Source organism: Panulirus ornatus, chromosome 49 (assembly GCF_036320965.1).
Source record: "Panulirus ornatus isolate Po-2019 chromosome 49, ASM3632096v1, whole genome shotgun sequence".
In the NCBI taxonomy this organism is placed as follows: Eukaryota; Metazoa; Arthropoda; class Malacostraca; order Decapoda; family Palinuridae; genus Panulirus; species Panulirus ornatus.
In genome coordinates, this window is record NC_092272.1 from 11,919,664 (window position 1) to 11,937,657 (window position 17,994).

Below are 17,994 nucleotides of genomic sequence, written 5' to 3' on the forward strand. Positions count from 1 at the left end.
TGTTATGGGGCAGCTTCTGTACTGTTATGGGGCAGCTTCTGTATTGTTATGGGGCAGCTTCTGTAGTGTTATGGGGCAGCTTCTGTATTGTTATGGGGCAGCTTCTGTACTGTTATGGGGCAGCTTCTGTATTGTTATGGGGCAGCTTCTGTATTGTTATGGGGCAGCTTCTGTACTGTTATGGGGCAGCTTCTGTACTGTTATGGGGCAGCTTCTGTGCTGTTATGGGGCAGCTTCTGTACTGTTATGGGGCAGCTTCTGTATTGTTTTGGGGCAGCTTCTGTACTGTTATGGGGCAGCTTCTGTACTGTTATGGGGCAGCTTCTGTACTGTTATGGGGCAGCTTCTGTACTGTTATGGGGCAGCTTCTGTATTGTTATGGGGCAGCTTCTGTATTATGGGGCAGCTTCTGTACTGTTATGGGGCAGCTTCTGTATTGTTATGGGGCAGCTTCTGTATTGTTATGGGGCAGCTTCTGTATTGTTATGGGGCAGCTTCTGTATTGTTATGGGGCAGCTTCTGTATTGTTATGGGGCAGCTTCTGTATTGTTATGGGGCAGCTTCTGTATTGTTATGGGGCAGCTTCTGTATTGTTATGGGGCAGCTTCTGTATTGTTATGGGGCAGCTTCTGTATTGTTATGGGATGGGGCAGCTTCTGTATTGTTATGGGGCAGCTTCTGTACTGTTATGGGGCAGCTTCTGTATTGTTATGGGGCAGCTTCTGTACTGTTATGGGGCAGCTTCTGTACTGTTATGGGGCAGCTTCTGTACTGTTATGGGGCAGCTTCTGTATTGTTATGGGGCAGCTTCTGTATTGTTATGGGGCAGCTTCTGTATTGTTATGGGGCAGCTTCTGTATTGTTATGGGGCAGCTTCTGTATTGTTATGGGGCAGCTTCTGTATTGTTATGGGGCAGCTTCTGTATTGTTATGGGGCAGCTTCTGTATTGTTATGGGGCAGCTTCTGTACTGTTATGGGGCAGCTTCTGTATTGTTATGGGGCAGCTTCTGTATTGTTATGGGGCAGCTTCTGTACTGTTATGGGGCAGCTTCTGTACTGTTATGGGGCAGCTTCTGTGCTGTTATGGGGCAGCTTCTGTACTGTTATGGGGCAGCTTCTGTACTGTTATGGGGCAGCTTCTGTATTGTTTTGGGGCAGCTTCTGTACTGTTATGGGGCAGCTTCTGTACTGTTATGGGGCAGCTTTTGTACTGTTATGGGGCAGCTTACGTACTGTTATGGGGCAGCTTCTGTATTGTTATGGGGCAGCTTCTGTACTGTTATGGGGCAGCTTTTGTACTGTTATGGGGCAGCTTACGTACTGTTATGGGGCAGCTTCTGTACTGTTATGGGGCAGCTTCTGTACTGTTATGGGGCAGCTTCTGTACTGTTATGGGGCAGCTTCTGTACTGTTATGGGGCAGCTTCTGTAGTGTTATGGGGCAGCTTCTGTACTGTTATGGGGCAGCTTCTGTAGTGTTATGGGGCAGCTTCTGTACTGTAATGGGGCAGCTTCTGTGCTGTTATGGGGCAGCTTCTGTACTGTAATGGGGCAGCTTCTGTGCTGTTATGGGGCAGCTTCTGTATTGTTATGGGGCAGCTTCTGTACTGTAATGGGGCAGCTTCTGTAACTGTTATGGGGCAGCTTACGTACTGTTATGGGGCAGCTTCTGTAACTGTTATGGGGCAGCTTCTGTATGTTATGGGGCAGCTTCTGTAGTGTTATGGGGCAGCTTACGTACTGTTATGGGGCAGCTTCTGTAACTGTTATGGGGCAGCTTCCTGTACTGTTATGGGGCAGCTTACGTACTGTTATGGGGCAGCTCTGTACTGTTATGGGGCAAGCTTCTGTACTGTTATGGGGCAGCTTCTGTAACTGTTATGGGGCAGCTCTGTACTGTTATGGGGCCAGCTTCTGTACTGTAATGGGGCAGCTTCTGTAACTGTTATGGGGCAGTTCTGTATTGTTATGGGGCAGCTTCTTGTACTGTTATGGGGCAGCTTCTGTATGTTATGGGGCAGCTTACGTACTGTTATGGGGCAAGCTTCTGTACTGTTATGGGGCAGCTTCCTGTACTGTTATGGGGCAGCTTCTGTATGTTATGGGGCAGCTTCTGTAACTGTTATGGGGCAGCTTCTGTAGTGTTATGGGGCAGCTTCTGTACTTGTTATGGGGCAGCTTCTGTACTGTAATGGGGCAGCTTCTGTATTGTTATTGGGGCAGCTTCTGTACCTGTTATGGGGCAGCTTACGTACTGTTATGGGGCAAGCTTCTGTACTGTTTGGGGCAGCTTCTGTACTGTAATGGGGCAGCTTCTGTAGTGTTATGGGGCAGCTTCTGTAGTGTTATGGGGCAGCTTTTGTACTGTTATGGGGCAAGCTTCTGTATTGTTTTGGGGCAGCTTCTGTGCTGTTATGGGGCAGCTTCTGTACTGTTATGGGGCAGCTCTGTACTGTTATGGGGCAGCTTCTGTACTGTAATGGGGCAGCTTCTGTGCTGTTATGGGGCAGCTTCTGTAGTGTTATGGGGCAGCTTCTGTAGTGTTATGGGGCAGCTTCTGTAGTGTTATGGGGCAGCTTCTGTAGTGTTATGGGGCAGCTTCTGTAGTGTTATGGGGCAGCTTCTGTAGTGTTATGGGGCAGCTTACGTACTGTTATGGGGCCAGCTTCTGTACTGTTTGGGGCAGCTTCTGTACTGTTATTGGGGCAGCTTCTGTAGTGTTATGGGGCAGCTTTTGTACTGTTATGGGGCAAGCTTCTGTATTGTTTTGGGGCAGCTTCTGTACCTGTTATGGGGCAGCTCTGTATTGTTATGGGGCAGCTTCAGTACTGTTATGGGGCAGCTTTTGTACTGTTATGGGGCTGCTTCTGTACTGTTATTGGGGCAGCTTCTGTATTGTTATGGGGCAGCTTCTGTACCTGTTATGGGGCAGCTTCTGTAACTGTTATGGGGCAGCTTCTGTACCTGTTATGGGGCAGCTTCTGTAACTGTTATGGGGCAGCTTATGTATTGTTATGGGGCAGCTTCTGTATTGTTATTGGGGCAGCTTCTGTACCTGTTATGGGGCAGCTTCTGTTACTGTTATGGGGCAGCTTCTGTACTGTAATGGGGCAGCTTCTGTATTGTATGGGGCAGCTTACGTACTGTTATGGGGCAGCTTCTTACTGTTATGGGGCAGCTTCTGTATTGTTATGGGGCAGCTTTTGTACTGTTATGGGGGGGGGGTTGGGCCATTTCTTTCGCCTGTTTCCTTGCGCTACCTCGCAAACGCGGGAGACAGCGACAAAGTATAAAAAAAAAAAAAAATATATATATATAATATATATTTATATATATATTTATATATATTTATATATATTTATATATATATTTATATATTATATATATTATATAATATATATATATATAGTATATATCTATTCCATTTGACCATTACAAAAATATATACTCATATATGCAGATCTCGTACATACAAGAATTATGACATTTTCACATACCAAAGTCACTTACAGCTGAGAATTATGATATATTCATATATTAAAAACCTAACTAGAATATATGATTATTTCTATGGGAAGAAATGAAGATTTCAGGATAGAATGTAATTACATATATGGGGAATTAGAATGTGGCCAAGAATGTATAGTAACGATTATATTATGACCAGAATCCCAAACAGGTTGTCACTGTGTGTTGCCTAATCACACCTCGTTGTAAACAAGGATTCAGCTTCAAACTTTCAAGGTATAGAATTATGTTTGTATGCTACACATATCGTAGTTTACGTATAAGTAATGTAAGTATCATCATTTCGTCGTTTGTATGCTACACATATCGTAGTTTACGTATAAGTAATGTAAGTATCATCATTTCGTCGTTTGTATGCTACACATATCGTAGTTTAAGTATAAGTAATGTAAGTATCATCATTTCGTCTGTAGCTGACCATGGACCTGTGATTACAATTTGTTTGTTATGGGGGAGAAAGATTAAGACTAGTGTTGCCATGTATTTACTCCTGTGTGTGTAAATACACACACACATGGAGACACACACACACACAAACACACACATACCCCTAGCACTGAGAGAGGGACGAACAGCTGGGTTGACTGTGGGCTGACTGCAGTGCTCTGGTGTCAAAACCTGCGGAACCGTGCTGACTCATAGTCAGCAACGCTAAACATTATGCCACGGAGGCCAGCGTGTAAGGACGATAGGTGTGTGTCATAATAATGTGGGTTTGTGTGTGTGTGTGTGTGTGTGTGTGTGTGTGTGTGTGTGTGTGTGTGTGTGTGTGTGTTTACGACATAATGAAGAGGTCTTTGATCATTAACCTTTACTAGGACAGCAAATTAGCCTTGATGACTAAGGTGTCAGGTGAGTGAGTGAAACATGAATGAAGTGAGACACAAGACTCACCCATGTGACGTCAAGTGAGTGAGTGGGTGATGAATGAGTGAGAGACATCGGACTCAGCTATGCTGGCCACACTGCTATCCACATAAACAAAGCAAATCTGCTATATTAGACTGATACAAGACAGGGAGTTCTATAATCAACCACTTACATAAATAGCTATAGCATGTGGTTAGTAATAAATATAAAAATATATCAAGAATATTCATATAAATTACAATTCTATGGAAAAAGAAGATAGATATACGTGCCTAAAGCTATACAATATATCAGATGTTTCTATTTTTTGAGATAATCTATGAAATATCTGATGAGCAGCAGAGAGAGGAGCTGTGTGAATGCTTCTCTCCTGTATGAAGCTGGAGAGACGGAACCTCCCTATTCGCTACTGTCGAGGCGTCTGCCGAAGATAGACTCGTACTGGTGTAAGTACTCCTCACCTGTCATGCTGTGTGCTTCCTCACTGAAGGGGAACATGTGTGTGTGGGTCACCATTCTGGGTCTGCTGTACATCAGGTAGGGGCTGTAATCTTCCTCCTCTACCTGTTCCTCCTCCTCATCTTGTATCTTTTCTTCCTCTTTCACCTCCTCCTCCTCTTTTTCTTCCTCCACCTGTTCCTCTTCCTCTACTTTCATTTCTTCTTCCTGTTCCTCATCTTCTTTCTCCTCTTCTTTCACTTCTTCCCCCCTGTTCCTCCTCCTTCTGTTCTTCCTCTTTCACTTCCTCTTCCTCCTCTTCATCTCATGCTCTTCTTCTTCCTCTTCTTCTTCTTCTTCCTCCTCTCCTCATCCTCTTCTTCCTCCTCCTCCTCTTCCTCGTCCTCCTCCTCTTCCTCTTCTTCCTCGTCCTCCTCTTCGTCACTCTCCTCACTGTCCTCGTCGCTATCCTCGTCGCTATCCTCGTCGCTATCCTCGTCACTATCCTCGTCGCTATCCTCGTCGCTATCCTCGTCGCTGTCCTCGTCGCTATCCTCGTCACTATCCTCGTCGCTATCCTCGTCACTATCCTCGTCGCTATCCTCCTCAGAACTTGAGTCATCCTCGTCCTCACTAGATTCTTCGGAAGACTCATCATCGTCATTGTCTGCCAGTTGCTTCAAGAACCTGACCGTCTGTTCATAGAAGCTGAGGAACTCCTCCCTGGCATTGATCACTTCAGGGGTGTCTTGAGGGGCCTGGAAGAGGGTACTTGGTGAGAGATCAGACCCGACAAGTCTACAGTTATATGTGGTTGAATTACATATAGAATCAGAGGACTGTGGGCTACCTACCTGAGGTGGAGTCATACTTCACCTAAATGACTGGTTACTTACGAGGGTGAAGAACCTGGCTCACCTGGGGTAACAGGTAACCTACTTGAGGTAGGACTTGGCAAAGATATAGTATTGGGTCACCTACCTGAGGGACGACTACCTAGCTCACCTGTTGCAACAGATCACCTAGAAGGAGTACCTGGCTCACCTGTTGTAACGGGTCACCTGCCTGAGGGAGTGCCTAGCTCACCTGTCGTAAAGGGTCACCTACCAGAGGGAGGGCGTCACTCTCAGGGCGGAAACCTTCTTCATCAGCGTCGTAGCGTAGAGAAACCTCTTCCCCGACGTTGTCCACGAAGGCGAAGGAGCCGGAGACCTGGAGGATAGAAGTTTGAGGTCAGAGACGCGACCACATACAGTTAGCTGAAGAGAACAAAATACTGTGAGCTAGAATACATTGATGGAGGTAGAAACATGGTCACCTAAAGTAAGATTTAAATGAAAAAGGCTCGTTTTTCCAGACAGGAATACAATATGTATAACTCAGAGAATATTGCCAGAGATTCCTTCATTCTCGCTACCCATCCTTAACCTGTTTGATAAACACGTTGTCATGGTGTGCAAATCCTTGCTAGCGAGTCTCGGATAACCTTGCCGTGGGCGTCAGTCTGTCATCTACCATCACCCGAGAGACCCACCTCCCCTCTGCCCACAACAACCCACCCAAGACCCACCTTGCCGTCGGCGTCCCTCTGCCCACCATAACCCACCCAAGACCCACCTTGCCGTCGGCGTCCCTCTGCCCACCATAACCCACCCAAGACCCACCTTGCCGTCGGCGTCCCTCTGCCCACCACAACCCACCTAAGACCCACCTTGCCGTCGGCGTCCCTCTGCCCACCATAACCCACCCAAGACCCACCTTGCCGTCAGCGTCCCTCTGCCCACCACAACCCACCCAAGACCCACCTTGCCGTCGGCGTCCCTCTGCCCACCATAACCCACGTAAGACCCACCTTGCCATCGGCGTCCCTCTGCCCACCACAACCCACCCAAGACCCACCTTGCCGTCGGCGTTCCTCTGCCCACCACAACCCACCCAAGACCCACCTTGCCGTCGGCGTCCCTCTGCTCAGATCGCGCTTGCTGCGGGAGGGAGAAGGAGAAGCTATAACTGCCGTCAGGACTGCGGTAGTCATGATGGTAGACTTCATTGAAGGTGGAGAGGACAGGGAGGTACTCCTGGTCCTGGGACGGTGTAGGAACCACAGCTGCCGAGGACGTCCCCACCAGGATCGTCAACGCAACCTGAAGATAACAATAACAACAGTGTGTTATACACGGGTCATAACCATAAGATGTCTGTGATTTAGGAAGGGTCTGTTAATGGCTTTCATCTGAAGTGTTCAGGGTAACCATAAGATGTCTGTGATTTAGGAAGGGTCTGTTAATGGCTTTCATCTGAAGTGTTCAGGGTAATCAATTCTTTTCTGATAATATGTTATACAAACGTGTCACCTGACTCCACTTGCTCAAAGTTATCCGGGGTATGAAAAGTTATCTTTGGCGAGGCTCTATCTCTGGGAGTGTAGTCTCGTCAAAACATTCTGACTCCAAAGGAGTGTACATTTCCCCTGCTACTGTAAGTAGTGCAGCCTTAAGCTGCAGAAACCTTCTAAACAGTCCAGGGAAACACCAGGACTTTCATAGAAATTAGTCCGGAGGTAATCACTATGAATAGATGAAGAATACAAAGATGTCTCCTTCCATCTGCGTTATCATACCGGTGACATGGCGTCAGTAACTTACCAATTAACCTAAAAAAAAGCTTTCTGATTACTATCAATACGTTTTTGGCAGCTACAGTTCCTCACAGAAGATGAAGTGCAAGATGCGACCTCTCTGGACGAGTACCAGCAGGTACGCGGCGTGGATCACTTTATAAACCATAGTTGAAGTCTCCAATGTGGATCACTTTATACACCATAGTTGAAGTCTCCAGTGGACTCTACTGCTGCAGGAGTGTTACAACGGCCAAATTGAGCACAACACTTGTCCATTATGAGCCTCTTCCTATACACCAACGTCCACACCACCCTCTCCCTCCTGAACCGCAGCTCGTAAACACTCCAGGTCTGTCGGAGTTCGCAGCGAGTCGCATCTGATGACGGAATACTTTTCACTGCAACTCGGCTAAACGTATAACTGTAGCGCAGTGCAGTGATAATGTAGAACTTAAGACAGTGCCTTTGGACTATCTTTAATTCTATTACATTTGTTGTTTAAGAAACCAATGGCTAATTTCAGGCTTAACTCCTTCCTAAAACCAGTTCAGTGATGTTGAGGAAAAGTGAGCACGCCTCCCATGGTGTTGCGTCTCGTGGCAGGCGCTGTGTTGCTGGGTCTTCCTCAGGAACCCAGAGAGTCCAGGGACCATAGACCTAAGGAACGCATAGGCCAATAACCCAGAGTCCAGGGACCTTAGACCTAAGGAACGCATAGGTCAATAACCCAGAGTCCAGGGACAATAGACCTAAGGAACGCATAGGCCAATAACCCAGAGTCCAGAGACCATAGACCTAAGGAACGCATAGGTCAATAACCCAGAGTCCAGAGACCATAGACCTCAAAAACGCATAGGTCAATAACCCAGAGTCCAGGGACCTTAGACCTCATGAACGCAAAGATCTAGAACTCAAAAATCCTGGAGCAGTAGACTTTCAGAACTCAGAATATCTGGAACCCCAAGAGTCCAGGAGCTGTGGACCTTAGAAACGCATAGGTCGATATTGGAAAGAGTCCAGGGGCCATTGACCACTGGGACGCAAAGGTCAACAACCCAAAGATTCCGACGATAGAGGAGCCTAAGGGCCACTTGACCCCATTGACTCAGAAGAACGCAATCACACGATACAGGGAATGTTTACCCCAGGGGACGCCAAGTGCTCTTTAAGATTCGTTTATCTTTCATAATCATTATCATTATCATCTTTATCATCGTTATCAGTATTGCTATTGTCTGACTGCCGCTCTTTATTGCTATCATTAATACTTTTACTTTGATTATCACTTATCATTTAAGTGATGTTCAGAGCTTCTTTGAGATGTAAAGAAATCTTGGTCCACCGCTGTTAGTTATCAAATCTACATCATTCATCTTCTATAACATTTTATACATGATGACTCACGGTTCAATATTCAGCATTTGTGATTCGATGGTTATCTTCCCTCCCTCTCCCTCACTCGATCTAAGATATCAACATAAGAATCTGAATATTTCATTTAAAGTTGCCATAAAGCCATAAGGATTAGTATTCATTACTGTGTATAGTAGCGATGATAATGACCATCCCTGCATCTAGACGGATGAAAACATGACTAAGTTTCTTATGAATCAGACATAAACACCGTGAGGAAGTGGGTCACTCACAGCAGGGATCCCCTAAGCTTTTCATGAAGTGGGTCACTTTCAGAATATTTGGTGGGTCGAATCTGGCTCGCGGGCTATGATTTTGGAACCTCCCACTCATCCACGCACCCACCCACCCACCCACACACACACACACACACACACACACACACACACACACACACACTTTCACCAACACCAAAAAAGAAAAAGAATTATACTTTTTATATGATAAAAGAATTACTCAATTGCTCACATTTCTAATCACGCAGCTTGTTATTAAGAGCGATATTCATGTGAGGACAACCAACAAATCTTACCAGCTTCAACTCGTCACCTTTGCATGAAAATCTTATGCTGGCCACATCCGGTCCACGGACCGGTTTGTGGACCTTTGGTATAAAAGGTGTGACTCTGATTTCTCCAAAGTCGTTCGCGCGCAACAACAGTTCTTGAAAACTGTCGAGAACTTGAACAATTGCTGTAAATGTTTTACGAGTCTGATTGTGTCGAATCCTACTTTGATAGGCCGTGTTTCTTATCAATGAAACACCAAGTGCATAGATAATGATCTATCAATCTACGTAATAATAGGTTTTTTTTTACAATTAACTTTATTATAAAAAAAAGATTCATGCATTGAAGATATGATTACCCAAGATATAGCCAGACGTGACCTTTGCTACATCAACCAGACCTGACCTAAGGCAGACCAGATGAGTAATGCAATGACCTCCTCGTCATCCAGCCTATTGCACCAGCCTAGTCTTGCCAGGGTCAGGTCAACGGTTATGCTTGATGTTTTCTTGCATTCCCTGGACACCGGCACTGACCAAAGATGGACAAATCGTGAGAGAAGGGATGAAAAAAACTGGGCAAAAGAGCGATGAGAGAACGAGAAAGGCGTGTGGTGAATAAGGAGATAGAATGATAGAGGATAGAATTTTAGCCTCGCTCTCACACGATGCTAGCATTCATCTCCACAACCAACTGTCATGAGCGTGAAGTCTTTTTTTTTTTCTTAAGCGAGAGGGAGCCCCTGGAGCGGGTAATACAAGGGGCGGGTGGTGGAGGAGGTGTGGGCGGTCAGAAGGGATTTGATGAAGGTTGGAAGTGGTGGAAACGTAAGGTGTGGGTGACGGAGAGGTGTACTTGGATCAGCGCCAGGGATTGACCGAGCTTTTTTTACTCCTGGAGCTGACCTCACCCAGCTAAGCTGGTGTCCATTCTATGAATTTCACCGTCGCCAGCGTCACAACACCACCGCGATCGAGAGGCAACTGACATTTACCAAGGTCTTGAAGCGTGGAGGTGGCCGGGTTGACGGTGGTACTCCGGGGTGAGGGAAGGTCGGGGTGGTGATATGGCTCCGGGGCGGGGGCAGGGCTGGGTCAGGTTCTCCCGAAAGAGGCTAAGGGTGAGCTTGGTGTTTAAGGATAGAGCGGCAAAGGCTCGGGTGTTTCCGAGAAGGCGGGGTAGGAGGGATCTTGGGATCTCCGTAAAGAGGATTGGGATGGTCTGTGCTCCGGGGCGAGGCAGGGGAGGATGTGATTCTCCTAAGAGGGTTAGAGGAGAGCTGGGTCCTTCGCGGACGAGGCAGGAGGAGATCTAATGCCACAGGGCTGAACAGGATGTCGAGTATTAAGCCTGAGGGAAGGAGAAAAGAGAGAAGCAGATCGGATTCAGTCTCCAGCAAGTGGCAGACCTTTTGTTCCACTATATCTCCTCCTCCTGTTGTTCCTCTTCCCCCAATATTCTTGACTTAACCCTCCTGCTCCTCTTGAAACCCCCTTTTCCTCGTCTACCATATCCCGTTTCTTAATGATTTCAGGGAAAAAAGAGATACGTGCAAGCTGCATGTAAACATTGTAGTATCCTCTCATTGTGTAACTCGTGTTCCTCTTTCTCTTCCTCCTCATCCTTCTCCTCCTTCCTCTCCTCCTCCTCTCCGCGTCTTCCTCCTTTCATTCCTTGGGCCTCTGTCGCTCGCTCAGTTACGTCCACTCATCTAGCAATTAGACGTGCCCATGTGGTAATGTAGCGTGACACACTACCCCAGGCACGCCCCTCACTCTGGCCACACTCTCCTGACCCACGTATACATCATGAATCATACTCATCTGGTCTGAGTAGACACTATCATCCACTGTGGTATGACCTCATCTGTTTTAAGTATACTTATTTAAGTAAACTCATCTACCGTAGCTACTCACCTGCTGTTGAGTAAGTGTACTCAATTATTGTGAGTATGTGTACTCACCCGCTGTGAGTAAGTGTACTCAACTATTGTGAGTATGTGTACTCACCCACTGTGAGTAAGTGTACTCGTTTGTTGGCGGAAAGTAGACACAGCTCTTCAACCATAGCTTGTTCGATTGTTCTGTCATTAACCTCAGATAACGTGACAGTAATATCAGGAAATATGATGTTAACATTGATATTACAATGACATTAACCTGAGTTAATGTGTTAGGTAAAATCACCTTATAAGTGACCATTAACCCACCATTAAACTGTTGGCGTGAGTATCCAACTCTCTCGCCTTGTGTTGCAAAGCTTTTCACCATTAGCCCAGGTCGAGCTCATGGGTTCGAATACCTCAGATGGGTGAGCTAGACTTGATCACTGGGGTCAGCGAGGACAAGAGACCTTCGAGGCAGGTTTGGCTACGTAGGTTCTCCCCGGGGAGGTGCGATGTGGCACCTCAGGCCGGTACGCTGGTAAGTAGCATTTGTGGCGCAGGGTGGGGCCAGCTGGGGTGGGTAATGGGAGAGACGTGACCTGGGGAGAGGACTGGAGTCGTCAGGGGGAGGGAGGGAAAGGGCGTGACCTAAGGAGAGGACTTGGGGCGTCTGGGAATAGACATAGTGAGGAAAGGAGAGGATAAGAAGGAAGCAAGAAGAGAGAAGGAACGTATATAGAGAGACAGGGGAAGGAAGATGTAAAAGAAGAGGGAGACTGGTGAGGAAAGAGATATACCAAAAAGGAGAAGAATTGAAGGAGAAGTCATGTCTGAATCCAAGTAAGTAAGGTTCAATGACCCATACGGCAAGCAGAAATAAAAACTGAGAGGGCCAATCAGAGGGAAATTCAATCTTGTAACAAAACTAATGAGTAAAGACGAAGATGGAAACAACCCCCCCCCCACCCAACGAGACGATACAGACACATAGGTCAAGGACAAGATGTGGGAAATCTCCTGGGTGCGGAAATAATGTGAGAGAAAAGGAATTGTATATTGAAGTGAGTCTGACTTCCACAGATACCCCACTTGCCCAGCTCACAACTTGGCTGGTCGTGACACACACGAAGGGCATACTGTTGTTAAAGGCTGACTCACACACAAAGGCCAGACCAACACACACACACACATCGTCGAACGGTATCAAGACACCCAGTGCTAACCTATGGACCCGCTGGGTCAGTGTGCAGGAACGAACAGTCGATCGAACCAAAACGTGGAAGTGATTGAAATTTGAAAAGCCATGATGATAAAATTTGTGAGTACAATCTATGGCTGTGTATTTATGAATATCATATATACGTGTAAATGTAAATGTATATATATATATATATATATATATATATATATATATATATATATATATATATATATATATATATATATATATATATATATATATATATATATATATATATATATGTATGTATGTATGTATCTTCCTGTTTTCATTTTTTATATGTGTACGACTATATATGCATGACTGTATGTTTATAGGCGTGTGGATGAATTTGTATAGAGATATGTGATTTGTGTATGTGTACGTGTCTATGTATAGATTTCTGTGTGTGTTTCTATAGAACGCTCTATACATATGCTTTAATTTCTACTCCATTAATGCGTTGGATTTCCTATTATTTTAAGACATACGGATCGATCAGGATTTGCCAAGGAGAGGAAACACAAATTGTGTCATTGCCAGGTACCCTCACGTCAATACTTCTCTCTGGACACCTGTTCATCCTAAGTAGAACCATGAGAAAGCTGCCTCGCTTTTTACTTCACCACAAACCCTCTTCACCACCTGAGTAGTACGAACAATACAGTAGAACGAAACAAATACGGTAGTTAGAGTTAGAAAGTACGAACTGGAATACGTATCTTGTATCTATGGGGATCTCTGAGCATGAATACACCCGGGTTATGTTAGAGGGACGAGTTTGGGTTACATTACAGAGAAGAGTCTAGCTGGTCACGTTCGAATCCTGGGTCCAGGACGGGGGAAGGAGGGTGAAGGAGCCCTCACTTCCAGTGACACAGGAGATGGGTCTTCCAGTCCTATGGAAAGGGACGACCATTCCACCTGCGATAAGGACTTCTGATGGTAAAGTGAAACGTAATGGAATCGAGAAATGTCATCAGATATGGTTGTGAGATTCACAGGTCCGCCTCGACAACACCTGTGATGATGACCCTACAACACCTGTGATGATGACCCTACAACACCTGTGATTATGACCCTACAACACCTGTGATGATGACCCTACAACACCTGTGATGATGACCCTACAACACCTGTGATGATGACCCTACAACATCTGTGATGATGACCCTACAACACCTGTGATTATGACCCTACAACACCTGTGATGATGACCCTACAACATCTGTGATGATGACCCTACAACACCTGTACAGGTACCCTTATAGCACCTATTCTGGTGCACCTACAACAGCTGTATTGGTGCCCCTACAACACCTATTCTGGAGCCCCTACAACACCTGTACTGGTACTCCTACAACACCTGTACTGGTACCCCTACAACACCTGTACCAGTACCCTCACAACATCTGTAATGGTACCCTCACAACGCCTTTGCTGGTGCCCCATAACACCTGTGCTAGTGCCCTCACAGTACCTCTACTGGTATCCACACAACACCTGTACTAGTGTCCTCACAACACTTGTACTGTGTGGGTTACTAGGTGTAACCCACACAGCTAGGGTCACCATGTGTGACCCACTCACCGTTAGAGTCTTCAAACGTGACCCACACACTGTTAGGGTCACCATATGTGTCCATACACTGTTGGGGTCACCAGGTGTGACCCACACTCTGCTAGGGTCACATGGTATTACCCACAATCTGGTAGGCGTTACCAAGTGTGACCCTAATAGCCAGGCTCACCAAGTGGGACCCATAGTTAGGATCATCAGGCGTTACCCACATACTGTTAGGCTAACTAGGTGTGACTCACACAGCTAGGCTAACTAGGTGTGACTCACACAGCTAGGATAACCAGGTATGACTCACGCAGCTAGGGTAACCAAGTGTGACTCACACAGCTAGGGTAACCAAGTGTGACTCACACAGCTAGGGTAACCAGGTGTGACTCACACAGCTAGGGTAACCAAGTGTGACTCACACAGCTAGGGTAACCAGGTGTGACTCACACAGCTAGGGTAACCAGGTGTGACTCACACAGCTAGGATAACCAGGTATGACTCACGCAGCTAGGGTAACCAAGTGTGACTCACACAGCTGGGGTAACCAAGTATGACTCACACAGCTAGGGTAACCAGGTGTGACTCACACAGCTAGGATAACCAGGTATGACTCACGCAGCTAGGGTAACCAAGTGTGACTCGCACAGCTGGGGTAACCTGGTGTGAATCACAAAGCAGTAAACTATTTCAGGTTTTACGTTCCAATTTTTCTCTCTCTCTCTCTCTCTCTCTCTCTCTCTCTCTCTCTCTCTCTCTCTCTCTCTCTCTCTCTCTCTCTCTCTCTCTCTCTCTCTCTCTCTCTCTCTCTCTCTCTCTCTCTCTCTCTCTCTCTCTCTACCCTGCCACAGCATGAGGCCCCAGTTCCTCGATCAAGGAAACTGTGCTTCCCGCCAGACGGCACCAAACATAAAATCTGAGGAGCAAAATAAACAGCAAAGCCGACATTATTACAGTATTATTCGCTATGTCACACATGATGATGAGGATTAATGTTGGTAGAGAGAAGGTCGACTGGTCGACCAGCGTCAAGGGATTGGCTCTGGGATCAAAGTATTTTGTTATTCATTCTTAATGTTCGTAAATATCAAAATCAAAATTAGGTTTTATTTCTCTGTCTTCCAAGAGGAGGGAGGGCAGGCCCTGGTGTCACGTCCCTTGCCAGGTGGCAGGGGACCTTTCCAAGCCTCGGGGCGGCAGGGTAAGTAGAGCTGGTAGTGATAGGGAGGTTACAGGAAGCAGGAAGGGGAGTTGAGAAGGGAGGACTGCGAGAGACTAGGTCTATCCAGGGAGGAGCTCTGAACCAGGGAGGGACACTGACCAGGGAGGGACACTGACCAGGGAGGGACTCTGGCCAGGGAGGGACTCTGGCCAGGGAGGGACACTGGCCAGGGAGGGACACTGCCCAGGGAGGGACACTGACCAGAGAGGGATTCTGACTAGGGAGGGACACTGGCCAGGGAGGGACAGTGGTCAGGGAGGGACAGTGGTCAGGGAGGGGCTATAGTGCCATTGATGAAGGCAATGGTGTCAGGTTAGATCTGGGGCAGGAAGGGAGGGGTAGGGGGGTAGTAAGGTTAGGTTGGCACCACAGGGCTTCATTATGAACTGGTTCAGTTTTTGTCCAACACCTTCCCTTGGCTGGTCGAACTCCCTGCCCGACACAGACTTACATTGTGGAGGTTATCATAATGTTTTGAAGGACGACAGAAAAAACCATCGAAGTAATTCAGAGAACCGGTTGAACCAGGCCTGGCTGGCAAGTGAGAGCCCTAGCGCTGCCAGCACACATTGGCCTTGGCTCAGAAAAAGGAGATAATAATACTTTTTCTTGGTAAAAACCTGAAGTTCTCACTTGTCAGGGAAAAACCAAACCAGCAGTCATCGCTCTGGGCGAGGGTGCGTTCCACCACAAGTGTACTTAGTCGTCAATACGACGGGTCTTCGGCTCCGACAGCTCTCTACCTACGGACGTCGGAACTGATGTGAGGGGCTGAGATGTCATTGTTAGATGTGCCTCCACCCGTTGATGTCACTGTGATAGCTTCAGAGGACGCATCAGTTTAGTTAAAGTATATCTGGATGATATTTCTAGCTCGTTCAGGATTATTCTTGTACAAGCAAGACTCTGTGGCACAACAGTCAGTATCTGGTCGGAAAGTGTTTACCTGAACCTCATCCCACCTCACCTCACGTATTGATCTCGTACCAGTAAAGGTCTTGTCATTCCGCCATAAAATAGAAAAACGGCAGAACGGGAGCTTAGTAGAAGGGCACAACGACCCTGACGAAGCCAAGTGTGATCATTATGAGGCCCTGGAACGATGGTTGGGACCCCAGGTCACACAGTGTCTTAATGCTGTGTGTCCGGTTGTGTGTGCAGAGGTCAGGAATAATGAGTTATGAATATACGATGTTTTCTTTATGGTAGATGTATTGTGGACATGAATGGTCTTGAGTTGTGTTACAACAGTGTTTATAGTATTGCAAGTCAATTGTCAAGTCAATTGGGAAGAGAGTTTGAATGGAGAAAAACTGGAGGAAGTGAAGTGTTTTAGATATCTGGGAGTGGATCTGGCAGCGGATGGAACCATGGAAGCGGAAGTGGATCATAGGGTGGGGGAGGGGGCGAAAATTTCTGGGAGCCTTGAAGAATGTGTGGAAGTCGAGAACATTATCTCGGAAAGCAAAAATGGGTATGTTTGAAGGAATAGTGGTTCCAACAATGTTGTATGGTTGCGAGGCCTGGGCTATGGATAGAGTTGTGCGCAGGAGGATGGATGTGCTGGAAATGAGATGTTTGAGGACAATGTGTGGTGTGAGGTGGTTTGATCGAGTAAGTAACGTAAGGGTAAGAGAGATGTGTGGAAATAAAAAGAGCGTGGTTGAGAGAGCAGAAGAGGGTGTTTTGAAATGGTTTGGGCACATGGAGAGAATGAGTGAGGAAAGATTGACCAAGAGGATATATGTGTCGGAGGTGGAGGGAACGAGGAGAAGAGGGAGACCAAATTGGAGGTGGAAAGATGGAGTGAAAAAGCTTTTGTGTGATCGGGGCCTGAACATGCAGGAGGGTGAAAGGAGGGCAAGGAATAGAGTGAATTGGAGCGATGTGGTATACCGGGGTTGACGTGCTGTCAGTGGATTGAATCGGGGCATGTGAAGCGTCTGGGGTAAACCATGGAAAGCTGTGTAGGTATGTATATTTGCGTGTGTGGACGTATGTATATACATGTGTATGGGGGTGGGTTGGGCCATTTCTTTCGTCTGTTTCCTTGCGCTACCTCGCAAACGCGGGGAGACAGCGACAAAGCAAAAAAAAAAAAAAAAAATGTATATATATATATATATATATATATATATATATATATATATATATATATATATATATATATATATATATATATATATATATATATATATATATATATGTATATATATATATATCCAACAGCCAGGATCGAAGCCGGGACCCCTGTGTGACAGGCGGGAGCAATACTGCTAGGTTATGATCGCCCAGTGAGAGCCCTGCGGTAGCACTCCCGCCTCTCACGCAAGGGACCCGGGTTCGATCCTGGCTGTTGGAGGCTTGTATGTTATATGGAAGTGTGTGTTCGTAAGCACCATATTCATATACATATATATATATGTCTGCGTGTGTGAAAGTAAAATCGCACTTCAGTAGGAGTTCAAATGATTCTATCTAACGTAATTTTTCCTATACATGTGGCACTTCATGTTTCACGAATCATCAGGTGCAAACAGTTCATAATGTTATTCAAATCCCAACACCACCACACAAGTTCCGTCTCTCCTCTGCCATTCTCGACTAAGGATTGTCTCCGTGAAGAATGTGGTAATGCATCTATAGAAAAATTTACGTGTTAAATGCAATTATCTGAACTACTGAATTGCGATTACACCTTCATAACTATCATCACGGACTGGT

At 46.3% G+C, this 17,994-nt stretch overlaps 1 protein-coding gene across 1 annotated transcript; it reads right to left on the bottom strand.

The window, feature by feature from the left end:
* Nucleotides 1–3,429: 3,429 nt before the first annotated feature.
* LOC139764279 (uncharacterized) lies at nucleotides 3,430–6,696 on the bottom strand. Its single transcript, XM_071690764.1, has 3 exons — nucleotides 6,595–6,696; nucleotides 5,944–6,048; nucleotides 3,430–5,594 (listed from the first exon to the last, which is right to left on the bottom strand). Exons 1-3 carry the CDS (start codon nucleotides 6,694–6,696, stop codon nucleotides 5,157–5,159), a joined length of 645 nt encoding a protein of 214 aa, XP_071546865.1. The 3' UTR covers nucleotides 3,430–5,156.
* Nucleotides 6,697–17,994: the final 11,298 nt, after the last annotated feature.